This window comes from Chiloscyllium plagiosum, chromosome 9 (assembly GCF_004010195.1).
Source record: "Chiloscyllium plagiosum isolate BGI_BamShark_2017 chromosome 9, ASM401019v2, whole genome shotgun sequence".
NCBI classification, from domain to species: Eukaryota; Metazoa; Chordata; class Chondrichthyes; order Orectolobiformes; family Hemiscylliidae; genus Chiloscyllium; species Chiloscyllium plagiosum.
Window position 1 is genome coordinate 19,929,877 of NC_057718.1, and position 19,170 is coordinate 19,949,046.

At 40.1% G+C, this 19,170-nt stretch overlaps 1 protein-coding gene across 5 annotated transcripts in view; it reads right to left on the minus strand.

The window, feature by feature from the left end:
* Positions 1 to 19,170, minus strand: part of birc6 (baculoviral IAP repeat containing 6) — a 242,598-nt gene that overhangs the window by 36,244 nt on the left and 187,184 nt on the right. For all 5 annotated transcript variants that reach the window (XM_043695518.1, XM_043695521.1, XM_043695519.1 and 2 more), the window contains one exon: positions 1,239 to 1,449. In XM_043695518.1, coding sequence (XP_043551453.1) covers positions 1,239 to 1,449 — 211 coding nt within the window. The remainder of the gene's footprint in view (positions 1 to 1,238; positions 1,450 to 19,170) is intronic.

Below are 19,170 nucleotides of genomic sequence, written 5' to 3' on the forward strand. Positions count from 1 at the left end.
AGGTAGGTGAGGACCAGTGGGGTTCTGTCCTGGTGGCGATTGGAGGGGCGGGGTCCAAGGGCGGAGGAGCGGGAAGTGGAGGAGATGCAGTGGAGGGCATCGTCAATCACGTCTGAGGGGAAATTGAGGTCTTTGAAGGAGGAGGCCATCTGGGTTGTTCGGTATTGGAATTGGTCCTCCTGGGAGCAGATGCGGCGGAGGCGAAGGAATTGGGAATATGGGATGGCGTTTTTACAGGGGACAGAGTGGGAGGAGGTGTAATCTAGGTAGCTGTGGGAGTCAGTCGGTTTATAGTAAATGTCCGTGTTGAGTTGGTCGTCCGAGATAGAAATGGAGAGGTCTAGGAAGGGGAGGGAGGAGTCTGAGACAGTCCAGGTAAATTTGAGGTCGGGGTGGAAGGTGTTAGTAAAGTGGATGAACTGCTCAACCTCCTCGTAGGAGCATGAGGTAGCGCTGATACAGTCATTGACGTAGCAGAGGAAAAGATGGGGGTGGTGCCAGTGTTTTAAAAGAGGTCAAACAATGTACAGTGGAACTTTTTTTTTAGAAAAGACATCACATATGCCTGTGATACTACTTGTTTAATGTTAACCCCATGTTGTGTTTATGACTATCAAGTTGCAGCTCATGCTTTGAATATAATTTGGTGATCTGTCTGTTGGAGGGAAAGAGTTCTCAGTTTAGTTCTCCTGTTTCTGGAAAAAACTTTTTGCAATGAATCTTTGACTGTCCTGTTGAAAAGCAACTGGAAGGCTTCTTAATACTAGTGCTTCCCAAGTAAGCTGTATCTGCGAAGATCCCAGAGGAAGCTGCCAAACCTGGTTGTCAATCATCTACACATGCCAGAATGTCAGACAGAAGGCCACCTGAAAATCTCAAACCTTATCCTTTTTGCTTTCAAGAACTAAGATTCATTAGCCAAGTGTTTTCTCCTAAGAGCAATCTGCTCTTCCCCTTTATCAAGTGTGTGCATTTGCATCTCTGTTTTTGGTCAAAGGGATAAACATTTATATTTTCAGGTTACAAACTAAGTGTGTTAACCTGTATTACACCTTTTTTTAAATAGAAGTATTAACAAGTTTGCACTTAAGAAAATCTGGTTGATTGATATTTTGATATGATTGCATATGATTGAGAAATGGGTAAAACAAATGTATGGCAAAAAGATCCCTAAAACAGCATGTTGACATCAATTTGGACCACCAAAATATTAGTTATCATCAAGTGCCAGAACATACCTTAATCTGTTGGTGTAAGTATCCACACACGTTTTCATCTTTGCTAGTAAAGTTCCAACAGATGTCTGTGTTTCAGAATGCTCGTCATCCTCCTCACTGCTATCACCAGACAAAGGCAGAAGAAGAGGCACAAGGGATATGCATGAAGCAATGGCACGTAGCAACTCCAGCAGAGATCTATACAGAGGAACATGTCTGGCCATGTCGAGCACTGCAGTGAAATGAGAGACATGATAAAATTAAAAGCAACCCGCATCAATGTAAAACTCTAGCATAGCTCTTCTTACAAAATAAGCCATCAGAAGTTCCCAATCAATTGACATGTATCTTACAGAACACTTTTTCCCTGAAGAATTCCTTAGTTTTACATCTGAGACAGTGTGTGTTAGCTATAGCCCAATGTGGGAATTTACATCGCCAGATATACAGGAATATTCACTCTAACCGTTCTAAACTTTTATACCAACATAGTATTACAAGGTGATTCCCCTAAGTGCACAAATGCAACTTTTTTCACTTTGTGCATTGACCACCCTGTGGCATCTGAGGAACTATGTGCATTTTTAAGGCAATTTTAACTTGTGAGCCTACCAGGTTGGAGGACAAAACTTGACCATACAAATGAGGCCTCCAACCCAATAGTTGAGGATGGATTCAGATTCAGACTTGCAAGTGCTAAACCATTTTACTGGATTGATGTTCCTCATACTCATTGTTATATAAGTCAGTTACTAAGAAAGGATAAGATTGGACTGAAACAAATACATCTGTAGGGCAAAACTGCCATCGAAAACACTTTTTTTGAACAGGTTTTCTTTTACATTCTGACAAAGACAACAGGTTTGTGCCGACTTTAACAGTGCTAATGGAAATGTCAATTTCCAGCATACAAATCAAGTAACAGTGTATTATTCTAAGGGGCTGCCCAAACAAATGGCAGATAATAACTCATCTGTCACCACTCATGTTGAGAGTACTACTTCTTCACTCAGCCTCAATTTCTTAAAAAACAGTTACCTAATTTAGTGTTTAAAAAACCTTAAAGTATTCAATAACAGCAACATCTTGAAACATTTTCTCAAGGTTGCAAGGATCTTTTACGAAAAGTTATCAATTCTAAATGAAGGCATTTGTAAAAATAATGTTCACCAAACTCTGCACTGCATCCGCAACTCATTTATTTCTGACTAATTTCCCTTCTAATATCAGAAAGAAAAACGGGAAATAATTTTGTTTATACAGGTCCTTTCAGAAGGGATTAGAAAGCAATAATTTTAACTTTTAATTGGGCCACTTCTCCAGCAGTGACTAGAAAATTGTGGAACTCAGATTTTCACCAAAATTGAATTAATTACACACAAGTTTTAAAAAAGATATAGCTTTCTACGCTCACTATCTGGTTTTATAAATTCCAATTACTTAACAATACAAACATTTATGATTAACGTTGCTATAATTTTGCCTACATCTACTGCCAGCATCATAAGCATTGTTCCATACCTATACATTCAGGCAACAATATGGAATCAGCCTTGTTTGGGATAACTTTAAATGGAATAGAGATAGATGTATACAGTGGATATTAAACCACTATCTTGTATACTTAAGATTTTCCTGGCAGCTTTTCTGTTAACATTCATCACTATCTGCCTCATTAAAAAATCTGCTTACACAATCCTACTTTGAACATTGAAAAAAAGAGCTACATCAGTCCATTAGAAAATCTACTGATTACTTACTGAACAAGCCAGATGTGGAATAGAAATACACTGCAGACTAAAAATGCATACAAATTCTTTGTAACCTGTCACTATCATAAATAGTTTCACTCATCACATTTAAGGACAGGAAAAGGAAGAAAAGTGACAAGGATTTTGAGATAACAAGGCTTCGGTAGGGACAGACTGGAGAGTGATGGAGGCATTTAAAAGTGAAATGTGTGGAATCTTGATTTGAAGATGCCGGTGTTGAACTGGAGTGTACAAAGTTAAAAATCACAACACCACGTTATAGTCCAACAGGTTTAATTGGAAGCACACTAGCTTTCGGAGTGACATTCCTTCATCAGGTGATAGTGGAGCCCTCCGAAAGCTAGTGTGCTTCCAATTAAACCTGTTGGACTTTAACCTGGTGTTGTGTGATTTTTAACTGTGTGGAATCTGACATACTTGTCAACATTTTTATGGCACCAAATATTACAGCATCCAAAAGTCAAACTATTGGAGATGTGGAACATAACTACATTTGGCTACTAAGATTGGGAGTCAGACTTGACATTATCTATTGCTGTATAGATTTCTACAGGTGAGGAAACTCAGCAATGAAGTGGGGATTGCCAACACCCCAAAATAACCGGATGTTTCACCTTTTCTCATGAGCTGGAAGAAGTGCTAGTGCACTCTCCTCAGGAAGCCTTTGACAACTCCCAGGCCCAAAGAGCTGCCTCTCTCCCACACAAAACATTGCCAAGATCCCTTCAACAATCCCTCCAATTATCAGAAAATGTCCCCACAAGTCCCCACCAATGGGCCACTTTCTGCCTGCTGAACAAGCTGCTCATTTTCCACCAATCAGGAGGAAAGCAGAACTACAAAATTCTTAACAAAGGTCCCGTCAATCAGATTGAAGTGTCTTGACTTTGAGGGATCGTTTTGACTTTAGAAACACCTTTCCTGCTCACTATAAACATGGCAATCCAAGTATTTGTGACCAATGTTTCCTATGTTTTTGTAATTTATTCCGGAGGTTAGAGAACACGAAGGGGAGTGAGAGAGAAAATAGGAATCTGAATGGATTTTTTTTTTCAAAAAGAAGGACGTTTCTGTCCTCACTTATGACCAATGCCATCTTGTTTCACATTACAAGTATTACTAATATTTTTAAATGGATTCCAGTGTGCAATTCCCAGAACTTGTTCTGTTCAAAGCTTGAAAATGGAGTTGGGTTATCTAGTCCGATTGGAAGCCGAAGCCATAAATATTCTGCTAACCAAGTTGCGAAGCCATTGCAAATGTTATTTCTTTTATTTATTTATGAAATTCCTATCAGGGTGACGTGAAAGAATACTAGTCAGCATTAATAATTGATTGTTAACTCATCAGAAAGTTTCTAACAAGGAGGGCAATGGTTATCTCTGATAACCCTTAGAATTTGAAATTTCCCCTTTATCTTTGGTTCAGTTTGTAATGTATCTTATCTTAATAGCTACCACATATATCAGCTTCTGCCAAGTGAAAGAGACACAATCAGGGTGATATAGGAGATACACCAGCCACTTCAGTTTCCTATATTGATGCGCTGCTAACGTGGGATTATAAAGAACCCAGTGAACTTATTTATCTTGAACTCATGGCCAGAAATTATCCAAGAATGACATTTGCTTTTCAACAGAAATTATAACTTTGAGTCTGAACTAGATGATCTGGCAGCATAGTGTCGAAAATGATCTGAAGCACATACTGAATGAGTTGTTCTATTTTTAATATATGTGTCAATGGTAAAAGATGTCATTATCAACCATTCAACAATGTTATCTCAGATGCCTCTCTCATTTGGTCAGTCCACCTCATAAGGAATTAATAGTTAAAATGAAATTGTCCTATTTTGTTCAAGTACTGATTGGAGGTGCAGTGGACAGCGAAAGAGGTTACCTCAGAGTAGAACCTGATCTTGATCAGATGGACCAATAGGCTGATGAATGGCAGATGGAGATTAATTTAGATAAAATGCGAGGTGCTGCATTTTGGGAAAGCAAACCAGAGTGGGCATACACACTTAATGGTAAGGTCCAGTGTTGCTGAACAAAGAGACCTTGGAGTGCAGATTCAGGTTTCTTGAAAGTACAGTCTCAGATACATAGGATAGTGAAGGCGGCATTTGGTATGCTTTTCTTTATTGGTCAGAGCGTTGATTATAGGAGTTGGCAGGTCATGTTGCAGGACATTGGTAAGGCAACTTTTGGAATACTCCGTACAATTCTGGTCTTCTTCCAATCAGAAGGATGTTGTGAAAGTTGAAAAGGTTCAGAAAATAATTACAAGGATGTTGGCCAGGGTTAGAGGAATTGAGCTGTAGGGAAAGGCTGAATAGGCTGGGGCTGTTTTCCCTGGAGCGTTGGAGGTGAGGGGTGACCTTTCAGAGGTTATAAAATCATGACGGACATGGCTAGGATAAATAGACAATGTATTTTCCCTGGGAATTGAGGGGAGGGTGGGAGAGAGGGGGTGGAGGATAGTCTCATAGGGCATAGGTTTAGGGTGAGAGGGCAAAGATATAAAAGAGATCTAAGGGGCAACGTTTTCATGCAGAGGGTGGTGCATGTATGGAATGAGCTGCCAGAGGAAGTGGTAGAGGTTGGTACAATTACAACATTTAAAAGGCATCTGGATGGAAGCGTTTAGAGGGATATGGGCCAAGTGCTGGCAAATGGGACTAGATTAGGTTGGGATATCTAATCGGCTTGGACAAGTTGGACCAAAGGGTCTGCCTGTTTCAGTGTTGTACATCTCAATGACGATATATAGAACGATGACCATCCTTTAACAATTAGGAACCAAAGTTATTTTAATCCTAATATTTAGTACCAATGTTGAAAGCTTAAACAGAATATATCAGAACACACAAAAAAAAGATGACATCAATAATGCTCTCTGGCTCTGAAGTCTCCCATGGGGAAACAACCTCTCCCTTCTACCCGATCAAGCCTCCTAAAAGCATCTTGTATGTTTTGCTAAGATCATCTCTTGTTCTTCTAAACGTCATCTATATATAGGCCCAAAGTACTCAACCTCCCCTCATGAGAAAATCCCTTCATGCCCAGCATCAACCTACTGATCCTTCTTTGGACTGCCTCTAATGCCAGTATACCTTTCTTTGACAAGGGGACCAAAACTGCTCACATTATTCGTCATGTGGTCTAACTGCATCTTGAATAGATTTAGCAATGCTTCCTTATTTTAGCAAGGTTCCTAATGAAGAGCTTATGCTGGAAACGTCAACTGTCCTGCTCCTCGGATGCTATCTGACCGGCTTTTCCAGCACGACACTCTTCGACTTCCTTATTTTAACACCATCATCATTTTGTCCTTTTGTTCTTGCATCCACTGATCTTATGTTTAATGCCCCTGATAAAATATACTGAAGGCAAATAGGATTTACAAACAGTGTCAAATTTAATTACTTTTCTCATGGAGCAGGAGTGAACCAAGCAAGTATTAAAAAAACACAATGTATTGCACCACATAGCAACATTAATTCCTCCAATGTTCCTGACCCCATTCACCTGGTACATTACAAAATCAGCCTGAGGTTTGTTTTCTGATATCAAAAAACGCCTTCCAAAAAAAAAATCAATTTTAAATTAGTCTTGGGACCTTTCCATAAGCAGGGGAATTAAAAAAAACATAATTCTGACAATTTAATATGTAGCTCAGGTTGGCTCACAAAGACAAGGATTTCCACAAAAGCCTCTGAGGACCATTATAAAATGAATGAATAATTACAGGCTACCAGAACATTTTATGCACCATTACACAACTAATCTCACGTGGCCATGAACATACTTTATGGCATCACATGTGGAATTTTGCAGAATGCTTACAAAAATCATATGAGTTGTTGTTGAACCAACTGCTCACAATCTGGTATGAATTCATATGATTTTTATGTACTTTCTTCAAACTGAAGAGCAGCAGGTAAAATTTAATGTTGCTTAGTATTTCCAATTCTCCCCCTTTGATATAGAGATGTTCAATGCAAGAATAGCTACACCAAATGATGCATTAAATAGGTAATACTGAGCAGCACTAAATTCCTTTTCCAAATCATTTAACATCCTCAGTACAGCTTAATTGGATGAAAATGGCTATCCTGCCACAACTATGGTGTAATGAAAATCTAAACACTAATTCATCAACATTGGACACGCAGAAGATATGCAAACACAATAGCTGAGCATGCCTTTTTTTTTTAAAGCTTTCACTGCTTCACTCTTAAACATATTGTAAAACTGCTTATTTTACAGAAACCAAATCAGGAAAGATGCCATTAAAGTTTCTAATTTTGCGGTTACCTTCCTTTAGCAATCCATTCCAGTTGAGGGGAAACATTTTCTCAATCTCAGAAAACATGAATGTAACTCAAACACATTAGTGTAAATCAGAAACAAAGTGTCATAAGGGATGACTGCATGATAATGTAAGTGAGACACAGTATACATCATATGAAGTAGGGTCTTGTGCCTCTACCTCCAGGCCAGAAGACATGGGCTCAAGTCCCACCTGCTCCAAAGTTGTGTCAAAATATCCAAACAGGTTGATTAGAGTAACTACATCACATGAAGTGATGCAGTGTCACGTGAAATGGTCATGTTCTCTTGCAGAAGTCCCAGTTAGATGTTGTAATGTTAAATTACGTCCTTAAATAAAAGTTAATCGTTTTCATACTGCCTCGGCAGATTCCGCGTAAATTATCTTGCGGCATAATGAAACCAAGAAAGTCAAAAAAGATCATATAAACCAAAGATACACATTGCAAGTAAACCTCCTCTGCAGATGATGCTTATTTTAATAAGTGACCTCCCACAAGCAAACACTTTCCCACGGGTGCAGTAATATGATGGTGCATCATTAACTGCAGGTTTTAAAGATCCAATTCAGGTTTATAATGAGTCAGTAACGTCTTTGCCCGTATTTGAAGTAGCAGAAGTAAAACATTATTTCCCCCTAAAGGATCATCATCTTAGAAACTATGCTGAATTTTATGCTTGGAATTTTTTCTATTGTCCTCCAATTTCATCCCCTTCTGAGGTACTGACTGAGACCAGCATGTGTTTACACAGTAGCCAGCAATCATTTCCTCATCTTGAATTGTTGCAGTCCCTCCTTTCTAAATTCTGCTGGCCCCTATCTAACCTATATCAAGTCCCTGTAACCCATCACCTGTGCTTGCTGATTTACATTGGATCTTGCTGTAATGATGCCTTGGTTTTTAAACTTTCAACTTCATTTTTAAATTCCTCCATCGTCTAACCCCTTATCTGTACAATATATCCTTTATATCCTCAACCCTCTGAGATTTCCGCAGTTCTCAATTTAGTCGGCATTCCCAATTTTTGTAGTTCTATTATTGGCGTCTTGTCTCAAACCCCATTCCTGAGATTTCCATGTTAAATCTCTCTATATTTTTCTTTCTTAAAAGGATAATGATAGAACTGTGGAACACACTTCTGCAAACTATCAATTGTACATGTTAAAATAGATAACAGATTTTTGTTCACCGAAGGTATTAAAGGATATGGGTTGGGGTGGGGAGAATGAGAAGTTAGGTCACAGATCTCAAGATATGCCAAAACAGGCTTGAGGGGCTAAAATCCTACTCTATTCTGGCATGCTCATTTAAAAGGCATCTGAGTGGTGAATGGAAATATTGAGCCATTTGACACATTCCATTCAGATTTAGCCCACTGAAAATGACATGCAGTAAGTTTGGTAGTCTGCCCTATGGGTGTTAGAGGTTTGTGGGTTGACTTAGCTGATGGCCCAGAATCTGTATTCTTTAATAGTGTCTACAGTTCAATCTAGTACAAACGTTATTCTGTCGTGAATCATGAACTACACCGGCAAGGTCAGTCTTTGTTTTCCATCCCTAACGACCTTCAAAATGAGAGCTGGTAAGCTATTTCAGAGGACATTTAGGTGTTAACCACATCTTTGTGGATCTGGAGTCACATCTCACCAGAACAAATAAGGGTGGCAGATTTCATTCCTAAAAGATATTAGTATAACAGATAGCATTTTACGACAATGGTAGTAATGGTGGTCACAAAACTAAGACTAGCCTTCAATTCCCAATTTTACTGTGCAAATTTAAATTCCACCAAATTCAGTGTTGGGATCTGAACCCATGCCTTCAGATCATTAATTTGGCTTCTAGATTACTAGTTCAGTGACATTATCACTGTATCACCAGTTCTGTGCTAAGATAAAACTTCAGTGCTCATTAAACTCAAGAGTCCACAAAAAAAGTTGTAAACTGAATAAGAAAATCAGTTGTACTGGTTACATTGCAGGGGCTGCATGATTTGCATGTCATCACTGGGCAGCAGGCTCTACTTCTGATTGCTGGAAGCATTAATTTTGCACAAGATTTTATCCAACAAATCTACTTGGATTTTGCATGAAACCTGCAAACTATATACTAACTGTATTTTATTAAAATTGAGAAGTACTTGAATCATTTGAGATCATCAATTAATATATACTCATTTTGCCCAAGACCATACACCAATACATTTACAGAAACTCCTTTGAAAAACTAAGGCTTAGACCCAAATAGAAATCAAGCTATCAAGCCTAAGGTACTAAAAAATAGGGAACACACCTCAATTTTGATTTTGATTAAACACCCTAGTAAATTAACATGATGTGCTGAACATGGTCAGAAAGTTTGCATTTATTATAATTCAGTGGTAAGTGCAATACATTTATTATATTTACAGAAATGGCAACAAAATTGTCCTTTAGAACAAAATCCTCTGATTCATTGCATTTTTTTTGTTAATATTCCTTCTTAAAATGTAATATGTACAGGTTCAACCTAGGTTTATATAGGTTGAATCAAAAAAGCTGCCTGAAATCTGACAATTATGCTTTTATTTTATTGGATAACAATTACGCTTACATGCAATGAGTAACCAGTTTGAGCTCTGCATTTCTCCATCAAAAGTATGGTTACTTGTGACAGGATCTTAACCCTACAGGATCCTGTTTCTCACTGACTGTCAGAATCTTTGACAACGAGGACTACCTTGACTGTCATTGCCAATGTAAATCTGGCCCCTGAAACAGTGTTTCTTCCACCAAATCCGTGATCACCCAGGGAACATCATGAAATCTTGTGATTAATTTATAATTCCTCCTTTACTTCTTTTTTTCAATACAAGAAAATAACTAATTTACAGCAATAAAAAATCATTACTGTGTAATCATTTCCAAGCAGGTTAGAAACTTGTTTTGTTCAGCCATATGCTTGTAGGGATCTGCAGCAATATTTCAGCGGACTGTTAATTAGAAAGCAACAGATAAAAAATATTATCCAGGGACTATCAACTCTTGCTTACAGGGAGTCATTCATTAGCAAAAATGGGCTATAGCTATCTCAGACTTATTTTAAAAATTACTAATATTTATTTCCTCACTGAAAGGGTGCTTTTCATGAAAACAGCAGCTTTCACTGTAATGCCGTGCACGGAGTTTTGCCATGATGATTTGCAGCTCTTGTTCATTCAGTGTCAAGTGTATATGTACGTAATCAGTGTCAGACCGCACCAATGTATGCAATGAAGCCACTTTATGTTCATTGAATGAGATTCCATGTTAGGGAGCACTGAAAAATGTTCTTCGATGCATAGCTTTCAGGTGTGTGTGTGTGTGTGTGTGTGTGTGTGTGTGTGTGTGTGTGTGTGTTCAGGTGCCTTGCTCAGAGAAGAGCAAATGCCTTTGTATTGCAGAGCAAAAACTCTGCTGTTCAGCTGTAATTGAATATATGGTTTACTGCATTTGAAGTCACAGCATGAAACCCAGACCTCTCTTCAAATGGCTGGCAAGAGACATTTTTAGAATGCTCATTTGGAAGAAATTCTTCAGTACACTAATGAAAAAAATGGATGGAGCTCTCAGCACTTTGCTCACTGACTGCAGCTGCGGTGTAAGACCCACCAGTTTCTTGCTACTAAATAACTAGTGTTTGGACGATGATATATAAAAAAACTTCACTCGAAGAAAAATTGTGCTGAGAATCAAAGCAGTAAGACATCATCTTTACCACATCATTTGGCCTCAAAAGGGGATTAACGATGCCTAATGCGGTTTTTGAAACCTTGTAAACCATTTCTACAATTGGCAAGTCATTTTGTTTTCCACCTACCTCTACAAAGCAGCTAAAAGGAAGCTCAGACAGCATGTTGATGCATTTTTGTCCCTGATGAACTATCAGGTAAGGTTTGTTTTTCTAAAAAAAAATTGTGTTGCTCATTTAAATCTCTAAATTATCAATTATTGTGGCTTGCTTATTGCAATAGAAAAATACTGTGTGCCTCCATCCTCAAAGACAACACATGTTGTCCTTATTAAACTGATGTTTTAAAAGTAATGTAGTACTAGCTAGATTTTCCCTCATATGATTTGAATACTCATTAAATCAAATCACTGGAAACTATACGAGACTAATTTAGTAGATTCAGCGAGATAAAAGGAAGCAGAAGAGATATTTGAATGATCAACGATCACTTTCAGATTTCTTTCTGCAGGACAGTGAAACCTCATTGACAGTAACATTTACAATCTCTGCATTCTCAAATGCAAACAGATAATATATTTTTGGCAGGGATGAAGGCTGCTTTACAACTGTCCAGGAAAATTTATATGCACTAGAAATGTCATAAAATCCTTAAGCATTTCAAACCTGCAGCAAGATTAACAAACAAGAGTAAGCTTCCGTCAAAGAAAACATGCAGATTCTTGCAGGAGTGGTCATTTTGAAAAGGACTGTATATAATTGACTAGGGGGCACACATCTCCTTGAACTATATCATAGCAACACAGCACTGAGCATTTATTAAATTCAGCAATAAAATAATTCTTTATGTATTTTTCTTTTGCAGACAGCTGCTGGAATACTGCTGATAACATTCACAACAAAAAATGGGCATCTCTGCCATTACTGAAGCAGAAGAAGTGAGAATCCAAGGAGAGAAAGACGACAGAGAAGAATCTGTTCTTGCTCTGCTGGGAATAATAGGAACAATTCTAAATCTGCTTGTGATCATTTTTGTATATATCTATACTACATTCTGAAAGCTCGCAAGCTGGTGAGAAAGCAATAGCTATTACCAAAAAGTTCTTCAGAATTCAACTGCTCAACACGAGGTATGCTCAAATAAGCATTATCTGTCCTCAGAAAAATCAATATTTCAACATCTGATTAAATAACTTACACCGACAACGTGTAAAACCTGCTTTCAATCAAGTCAACAGGAATTTTATAACAAGCTAATACAGTAAATGGGCATTACACTGATAGCTGTCTATCACACAGCAAGAGCAAAACAAAACAGTAGCAGGTTAAAAAAGGTTTGATACTAAAGTATCAGTGAACTACAAACAACAGAATTATCTATAAAAATGAACATAGCTTGAAGCTTGAGAACACAGTTCAAGATAAAAAAAAACTTTTGAATCGAAACAGGAAATACGTACAAGATTTTTCAAAATTTGTTTGCAATACAGGGATTCTCAGCAATTGGTTACGAGGAATGAAGGCAGCAAAATAAAGACAAGGCAAATGGTTAAAGAAAATATATTAAATATCTATAATCACATGCCAATATGATACTGGTAATCAAAACTGTTCCAGAAAAGTCACCATGCTCTGCTAAGCTGATTATAATTTGTCAGTTATGGCAATTTGATAAAATTCAAATGGATAAATTAGCCAATAACTCAATCCAACTTTAAAAAAATGTTCAAATTACATATGGCAGTCAACTTTTTTGAAAAGGTAACTAATCAAAATGCAAGAGATTATACCTCAATAAAAAATGTAATGTAAATACTATGCTTGTGTGAGACCATGTATTAAATGGCTTTGTAATCTCATTGAAGCTGTGCACTGTTGAAGGCAGTTGTCATAGGAATTATATCTGCTAGTAAGAGTGGACATAGAGATTGGTGGTATGATCCATAAATTGATAACATCCCTGATGTAGATCAATGACACATCCAAAAACTGCTCAAATTTCCAGATGAAATTAATAAGGGCAATGTAATCATAGAAACTGTTTAGGAATTGCACAGTTTGAAAGATAGGTAATTGATATGGCATATAAAGGATTGCTTTAAGGAAGGAAAAAATGGGCAGTACACATTATTCGTGAATGGTGTTGAAGCAGGTAGGAATGAAGTGAAACAGATCTCGGAATCTTCACAAATTCATCACTCAAATAGCTAACCAGTGCAGGATATAATCAACAAAATAAGATGTTGACACAGAGCCCAAAACACAATAAAAGTCAGAGAAAGTCATGATTAAACTCTATATTTCAAGTCACACTACAACTGAGCATCGGTCACTCAGAAACAGGATAGGTATTCAGTGTTGCAAACAGCAATAAAAACAGTTCATCTGGAGACTTAAAAGTCTGCATTAAACAAAGTCTGAAGGTTCCCATGTTCATCAGCTTCAGATGATGCATCCAAGAAGCAATCTTAGAGATATATAAGATACCAAACTGTTTAGGACAGGTAATTTTGAAAATTATCCCACGCTTTCCGTTTAACTAAAAGGATCCTAGGCTCAAACTAATAAAGGGCAATGTTGTGGTTCTGTTCGCCGAGCTGAGAATTTGTGTTGCAGACGTTTCGTCCCCTGTCTAGGTGACATCCTCAGTGCTTGGGAGCCTCCTGTGAAGCGCTTCTGTGATGTTTCCTCCGGCATTTATAGTGGTTTGTCTCTGCCGCTTCCGGTTGTCAGTTCCAGCTGTTCGTTATAAATGCCAGAGGAAACATCACAGAAGCGCTTCACAGGAGACTCCCAAGCACTGAGGATGTCACCTAGACAGGGGACGAAACGTCTGCAACACAAATTCCCAGCTCAGCAAACAGAACCACAACATTGAACACCCGAGCTACAAATCTTCTCACAATAAAAGGCAATCTTAGAATTGATAAAAATCAAGTACTTCTTCAGTGATCAACAATGTCATGGAATCCTGGTGAACTAATGAGACAAGATTGGAATCACTATCTAAAATATCTTTCTTACCTGAAATTACCACAGTAACTTGATTACAAGGAAAGTGCGGAGCCAATTTTTGGACTGTTAAATCACAATGGAATTCTTCTGTTCTCTGAACAGTATGGCAGAAATTTCAAAGCCCGCTAAGGAGGTTGATGCGCTGCTGAAAACATCTCATCCAAAAGGCAGCACCTCTCAACACTTCAAACTGAAGCAACAACCTAAATTACGTGCTTCTGACTCAAAGGGGACACACTCCTGACAGAATCACAGAACTGGATTTGTGGTGCTGGAAGAGCACAGCAGTTCAGGCAGCATCTGAGGAGCAGTAAAATCGACGTTTTGGGCAAAAGCCCTTCATCAGGAATAAAGGCAGAGAGCCTGAAGCGTGGAGAGATAAGCTAGAGGAGGGTGGGGGTGGGGAGAAATTAGTATTGAGTACAACAGGTGAGTGGGGGAGGGGATGAAGGTAATAGGTCAGGGAGGAGGGTGGAGTGGATAGGTTAAAAAGAAGATAGGCAGGTAGGACAAGTCATGGGGACAGTGCTGAGCTGGAAGTTTGGAACTAGGGTGAGGTGGGGGAAGGAGAAATGAGGAAACTGGTGAAGTCCACATTGATGCCCTGGGGTTGAAGTGTTCCGAGGTGGAAGATGAGGCGTTCTTCCTCCAGGCGTCTGGTGGTGAGGGAACGGCAGTGAAGGAGGCCCAGGACCTCCATGTCCTCGGCAGAGTGGGAAGGGGAGTTGAAACCACAGGGCGGTGTGGTTGATTGGTGCGGGTGTCCCGGAGATGTTCCCTAAAGCGCTCTGCTAGGAGGTGTCCAGTCTCCTCAATGTAGAGGAGACCTATTGTACTCAATGCTACTTTCTCCCCAACCCCACCCTCCTCTAGCTTATCTCTCCACGCTTCAGGCTCTCTGCCTTTATTCCTGAAGGGCTTTTGCCCGAAACGTCGATTTTACTGCTCCTCGGATACTGCCTGAACTGGTGTGCTCTTCCAGCACCTCTAATCCAGAATCTGGTTTCCAGCATCTGCAGTCATTGTTTTACCTAGAATCATAGAACTGTTGAATTTAGATGGCCATTTAGCCCATTGTGGAGAAAGTAAGGATGGCAGATGCTGGAGATGGGAAGATAGCTTGGAAGGCAATAGGTGGATGCACATGGGGGGGTCTTGGTGATGGGTCAGAAAAATGCATGGAACGGCTAGGTGGGAAGCAAGATGGATAGGTGGGAGAAGTTGAGGAGGGCGGTGGAGGGATGGATCTGGGATAAGGTGGGGGGGAGGGGAGATGAGGAAACAGGTGAAATCAACATTGATGCCATGTGGTCAGAGTGCCAAGGTGAGGTGTTCTTCCTCCAGGCATCAGGTGGCTAGGATTTGGCGGCGGTGGTGGTGGCTCAGGACTTGTACATCCTTGGTGGGGTGGGAGGGAGAGTTGAAGTGGTTTGGCACAGGGCGGTGGGGCTGTTTGGTGTGTGATGTTCTCCGAAACGTTCTGCTAGTTGACATCCTGTCTCCCCAATAGAGAGGAGACCACATTGAGAGCAACGGACACAGTAGATGAGGTGTTTGGGTGTGCAGGAAAGTCTCTGCCAGATGTGGAAGGACCCTTTGGGTCGTTGGGGTGAGGTGTGGGCGCAGTTTTTACACTTCTTGCGGTTGCAAAGGAAAGATGCCAGGAGTGGAGGATGGGTTGGTGGGTGGCGTGGACTTTACAAGGGAGGTGCGAAGGGAATGGTCTCTGCTGAATGCTGATATGGGTAGTGAGGAAATATCTCTGGTGAGGTGATCTGACTGTAGGTGACTGAAATGGCAGAGGATGATGCGTTGCACCTAGGGATTGGTGGTGTGAAAGGTGAGGACCAGGACATTCTATCCTTTTTGTGGTTGGAGAGGTGGGGTACAAGGGCGGAGGTGTGGGAAGTGGAGGAGATGCGCTGGAGGGAATCGTTGACCACGTGGGAAGGGAAATTGCGGTCCTTGAAGTTGGAGACCATCTGGGATGTTCTGGACTGGAATCGTTCCTCCTCAGAGCAGATGCGATAAAGGCAGAGGAATTGGGAGGAAGGGACAGCATTTTTATTTACAGGGTGGGGTGGGAGGAGGTGTAGTTCAGGTAGCTGTGGGAGTCAGTGAGTTTGAAGTGGATGTCAGTGTTGACTCGGAGAAGTCCAGGATGTGGAGGGAGGAGTCCAAGATGGTCCAGGTGAACTTGAGGTCAGGGTGGAAAGGGTTTGTGAAGTTGATGAAGCACCTAGGGACCCTCCAACTACACAGTATCAACATCAATTTCACCAGTTTCTTTATCTCCTCTCCCCACACCTTATCCCAGATCCAACCCTCCAACTCGACACTGCCTTCTTGAATTTCTTCCACCAGTCCGTTCCACCCTCCCCTCCAACCTATCACCATCACCGCACTCCCCTCTCCCAACCTGCATCCACTTATCACCTTCCTAGCTATCCTCCACCGCATCCCCCCTCCCAGCTGCATCCCACCCCCCCCCACCTCAGCCCCCTTGGGCACCCACCCCCAACATTCAACATTCCTGATGAACGGTTTACACCCAAAATGTTGACTCTCCTGCTCCTCAGATGCTGCCGAATCTGCCACATTTTTTGACTTTTGCCCATTATGTCTGCATTGGCTCCCCAAAGAGCATTATTACTTGGTGCCATTCACTTGCCTTTTTCCCATTACCTTGAATATTGCTTCTACTCGTATTATCATCCATTATCGCCTTGAAGGCCTCAATTGACTCTGTCGCTATCACACCTCGAGGCAGTGCATTCCCCTCATGTTAAATATGTGCCCCCAATTCTCCATCCTTTCACATGTTGGTACATTTTCTCAACTATTACATCAAGATCTTATGATTTTGGAAATTTCTATCAGATCTTCACTTACCCTCCTTCTCTCCAAGGGTGTGTGTCCCGGCCTCACCAATCGATCCTCATCAGACCACTCTTGTAAATGGATCTGCACTCTCTCCAATGCATTCATATGCTTCCTGTAGCGTGGGTCACCAATATTCCATTTAAGGTTTAACATGTGTCACATATAAATTTCGGATCACCACCTTGTTCTTGTATTCTTAGTCTCTATTATTATGCTTTATTAACTGTTCTCTCTACAAATCCTGAAACCATCTATGCATTGTACATCCAGGTCCTTCTACTCTCCCTGAAGTACTGTACCCCCTTTTTAATTGTTCATGTTCTTCTGACCAAAATGCATCACTTCATATGTCTCTGCATTCAACTTCATGTGCCACCTAACTGCCCACTTCATCTACTTGTCCACGCCCTTTTAGAATTCTACACCTCCTCCACAGAGTTAACAATGCTTCCAAGTTCTGTGCATTCCACAAACTTTGAAATTACCTCCAGCGCACCAAGGTCTAGGTCAGGAAAATTTGTCAGGAAGTGCCAGGGTCCCAATACAGACACCTGTAAACTTCAATACAAGCCTTCCCACAGCCCGAGAAATATCTACTGACCACTACTGTTTCCTGGTACAAAGTTGGCAAAGTAACAATGTTGCTACTGTCCCTTTTAATCCATGAGCTATAACTTTCTTCACAATCCTGTTCTATCAAATGCTTTTCCAATGCCCACGTACACCCACGTACATTACCCTCATTGGTCCTTTCTGTATACTACTTCAAAAATATTCTCGAAAATTAGTCAAACTTTTCCCTTTAGAAATCCACACTGGCTCTTGCTAAACAGCTCACCAATTTTCTCCCCTCACAACCCCTCCAAGTGACTACTACTTCTATCCCAAATAAAAACCATCAGATCTTCTAAAAACTTCTGCAGTCCAAGTGACTCATCTGCAATTGTTAGAGTTATCCATACAACCAATTTTGAACAAGGGCACAATGTCTGCAATTCTTCAATCCTCTGGCACCTCTCCAGTGTTTAGGCATAATTGATAGATTATGGCCACTACCACCACAATTCCTACTTTCACTTTGTTCAATATCCTTGGTTTTATCTCATCTAATGCCAGTGTCTGGTTGACTTTAAGGGTCAATAACCATGTAATACTTGTTCCTCATCAATTTTGAAATCACAAGCTTTTGGAGCACCGCTCCTTTGTCAGGTGAAGGATTTCACTCGACGAAGGAGCAATGCTCCAAAGGTTTGTGATTAAAAAACAAACCGATTGGACTATAACCTGGTGTCGTGTAACTTCTGACCTTGTCCACACTGGCAACTCCAAATCAATTTTGAGCTCTTCTAAATGAGAAAATTTCCCTTTTCTGTCACCATGGCTTGTGTAGCATTTGTCCCTTTCTTCAGGAAAGAAGTAAAGTATTCACTTAAGTCCTGAGCCTTGCCTCTCTCCTCCATATGTAAATCTCCCTTTACATCCCTAATCAGCCCTACTCCTCATATTACCCATCTAATATTGATGTGCCTACAGAAGAAATGAGGGTGAAAACACTGCCAGAGCTGAGGTTCACATTTGCCAACACAGTAAAAGGCATTAGGAAAGAAAATTAAGTGTGGGACAAAAGTAGCTGAAGGGTTTACCTCCAAAAGTGGAATAAAGAAAGATAGTGAGTGGTGTCACAGGAGTGGAAATGGATATTTTGAAAAAGTTGCAAAGGAATTTTGAGCTGGAAATGTGAACGGTGCAAATATTTGCTTGCTTCTGTAGTTCTTAAGTCATAATTTTCAGACTACTTTCTGAGACAAACCCACTTTATAAGTAATAGCACTGCTGTCAGAGGCTTTAACATTTCCAAGGAGGCGTTTTTGATTGTTCATAAGATGTTGAGTGCTAACAGTAGCCTTCCAACTTCGTGGAAAACTTACAGGATGCATCTTTGATCACAACCAAGCATGTTTGCCAACCTAATTTGCATTTTCAGCTGTTCTTTAAAGGATCTTTCACCAAACCTCAGAAAAGCTCAAAGGAGAAGCAGTGACTTTTAAATTTTGCAGTTGGGGGAAGTTTATCAACTGGCAAATGTGTCAGTATGTACAGGTAAAATTCAGCACGAAGCAAACCATGTTATATTCACTGTAATACTAGTGCATCAAATTGCTTGTCTACATTTTAAAGAGTCATAAGTGAGACTGGTGCAAGACAAGAATGTGTGTATTTCATTCTTGGACATCACCTG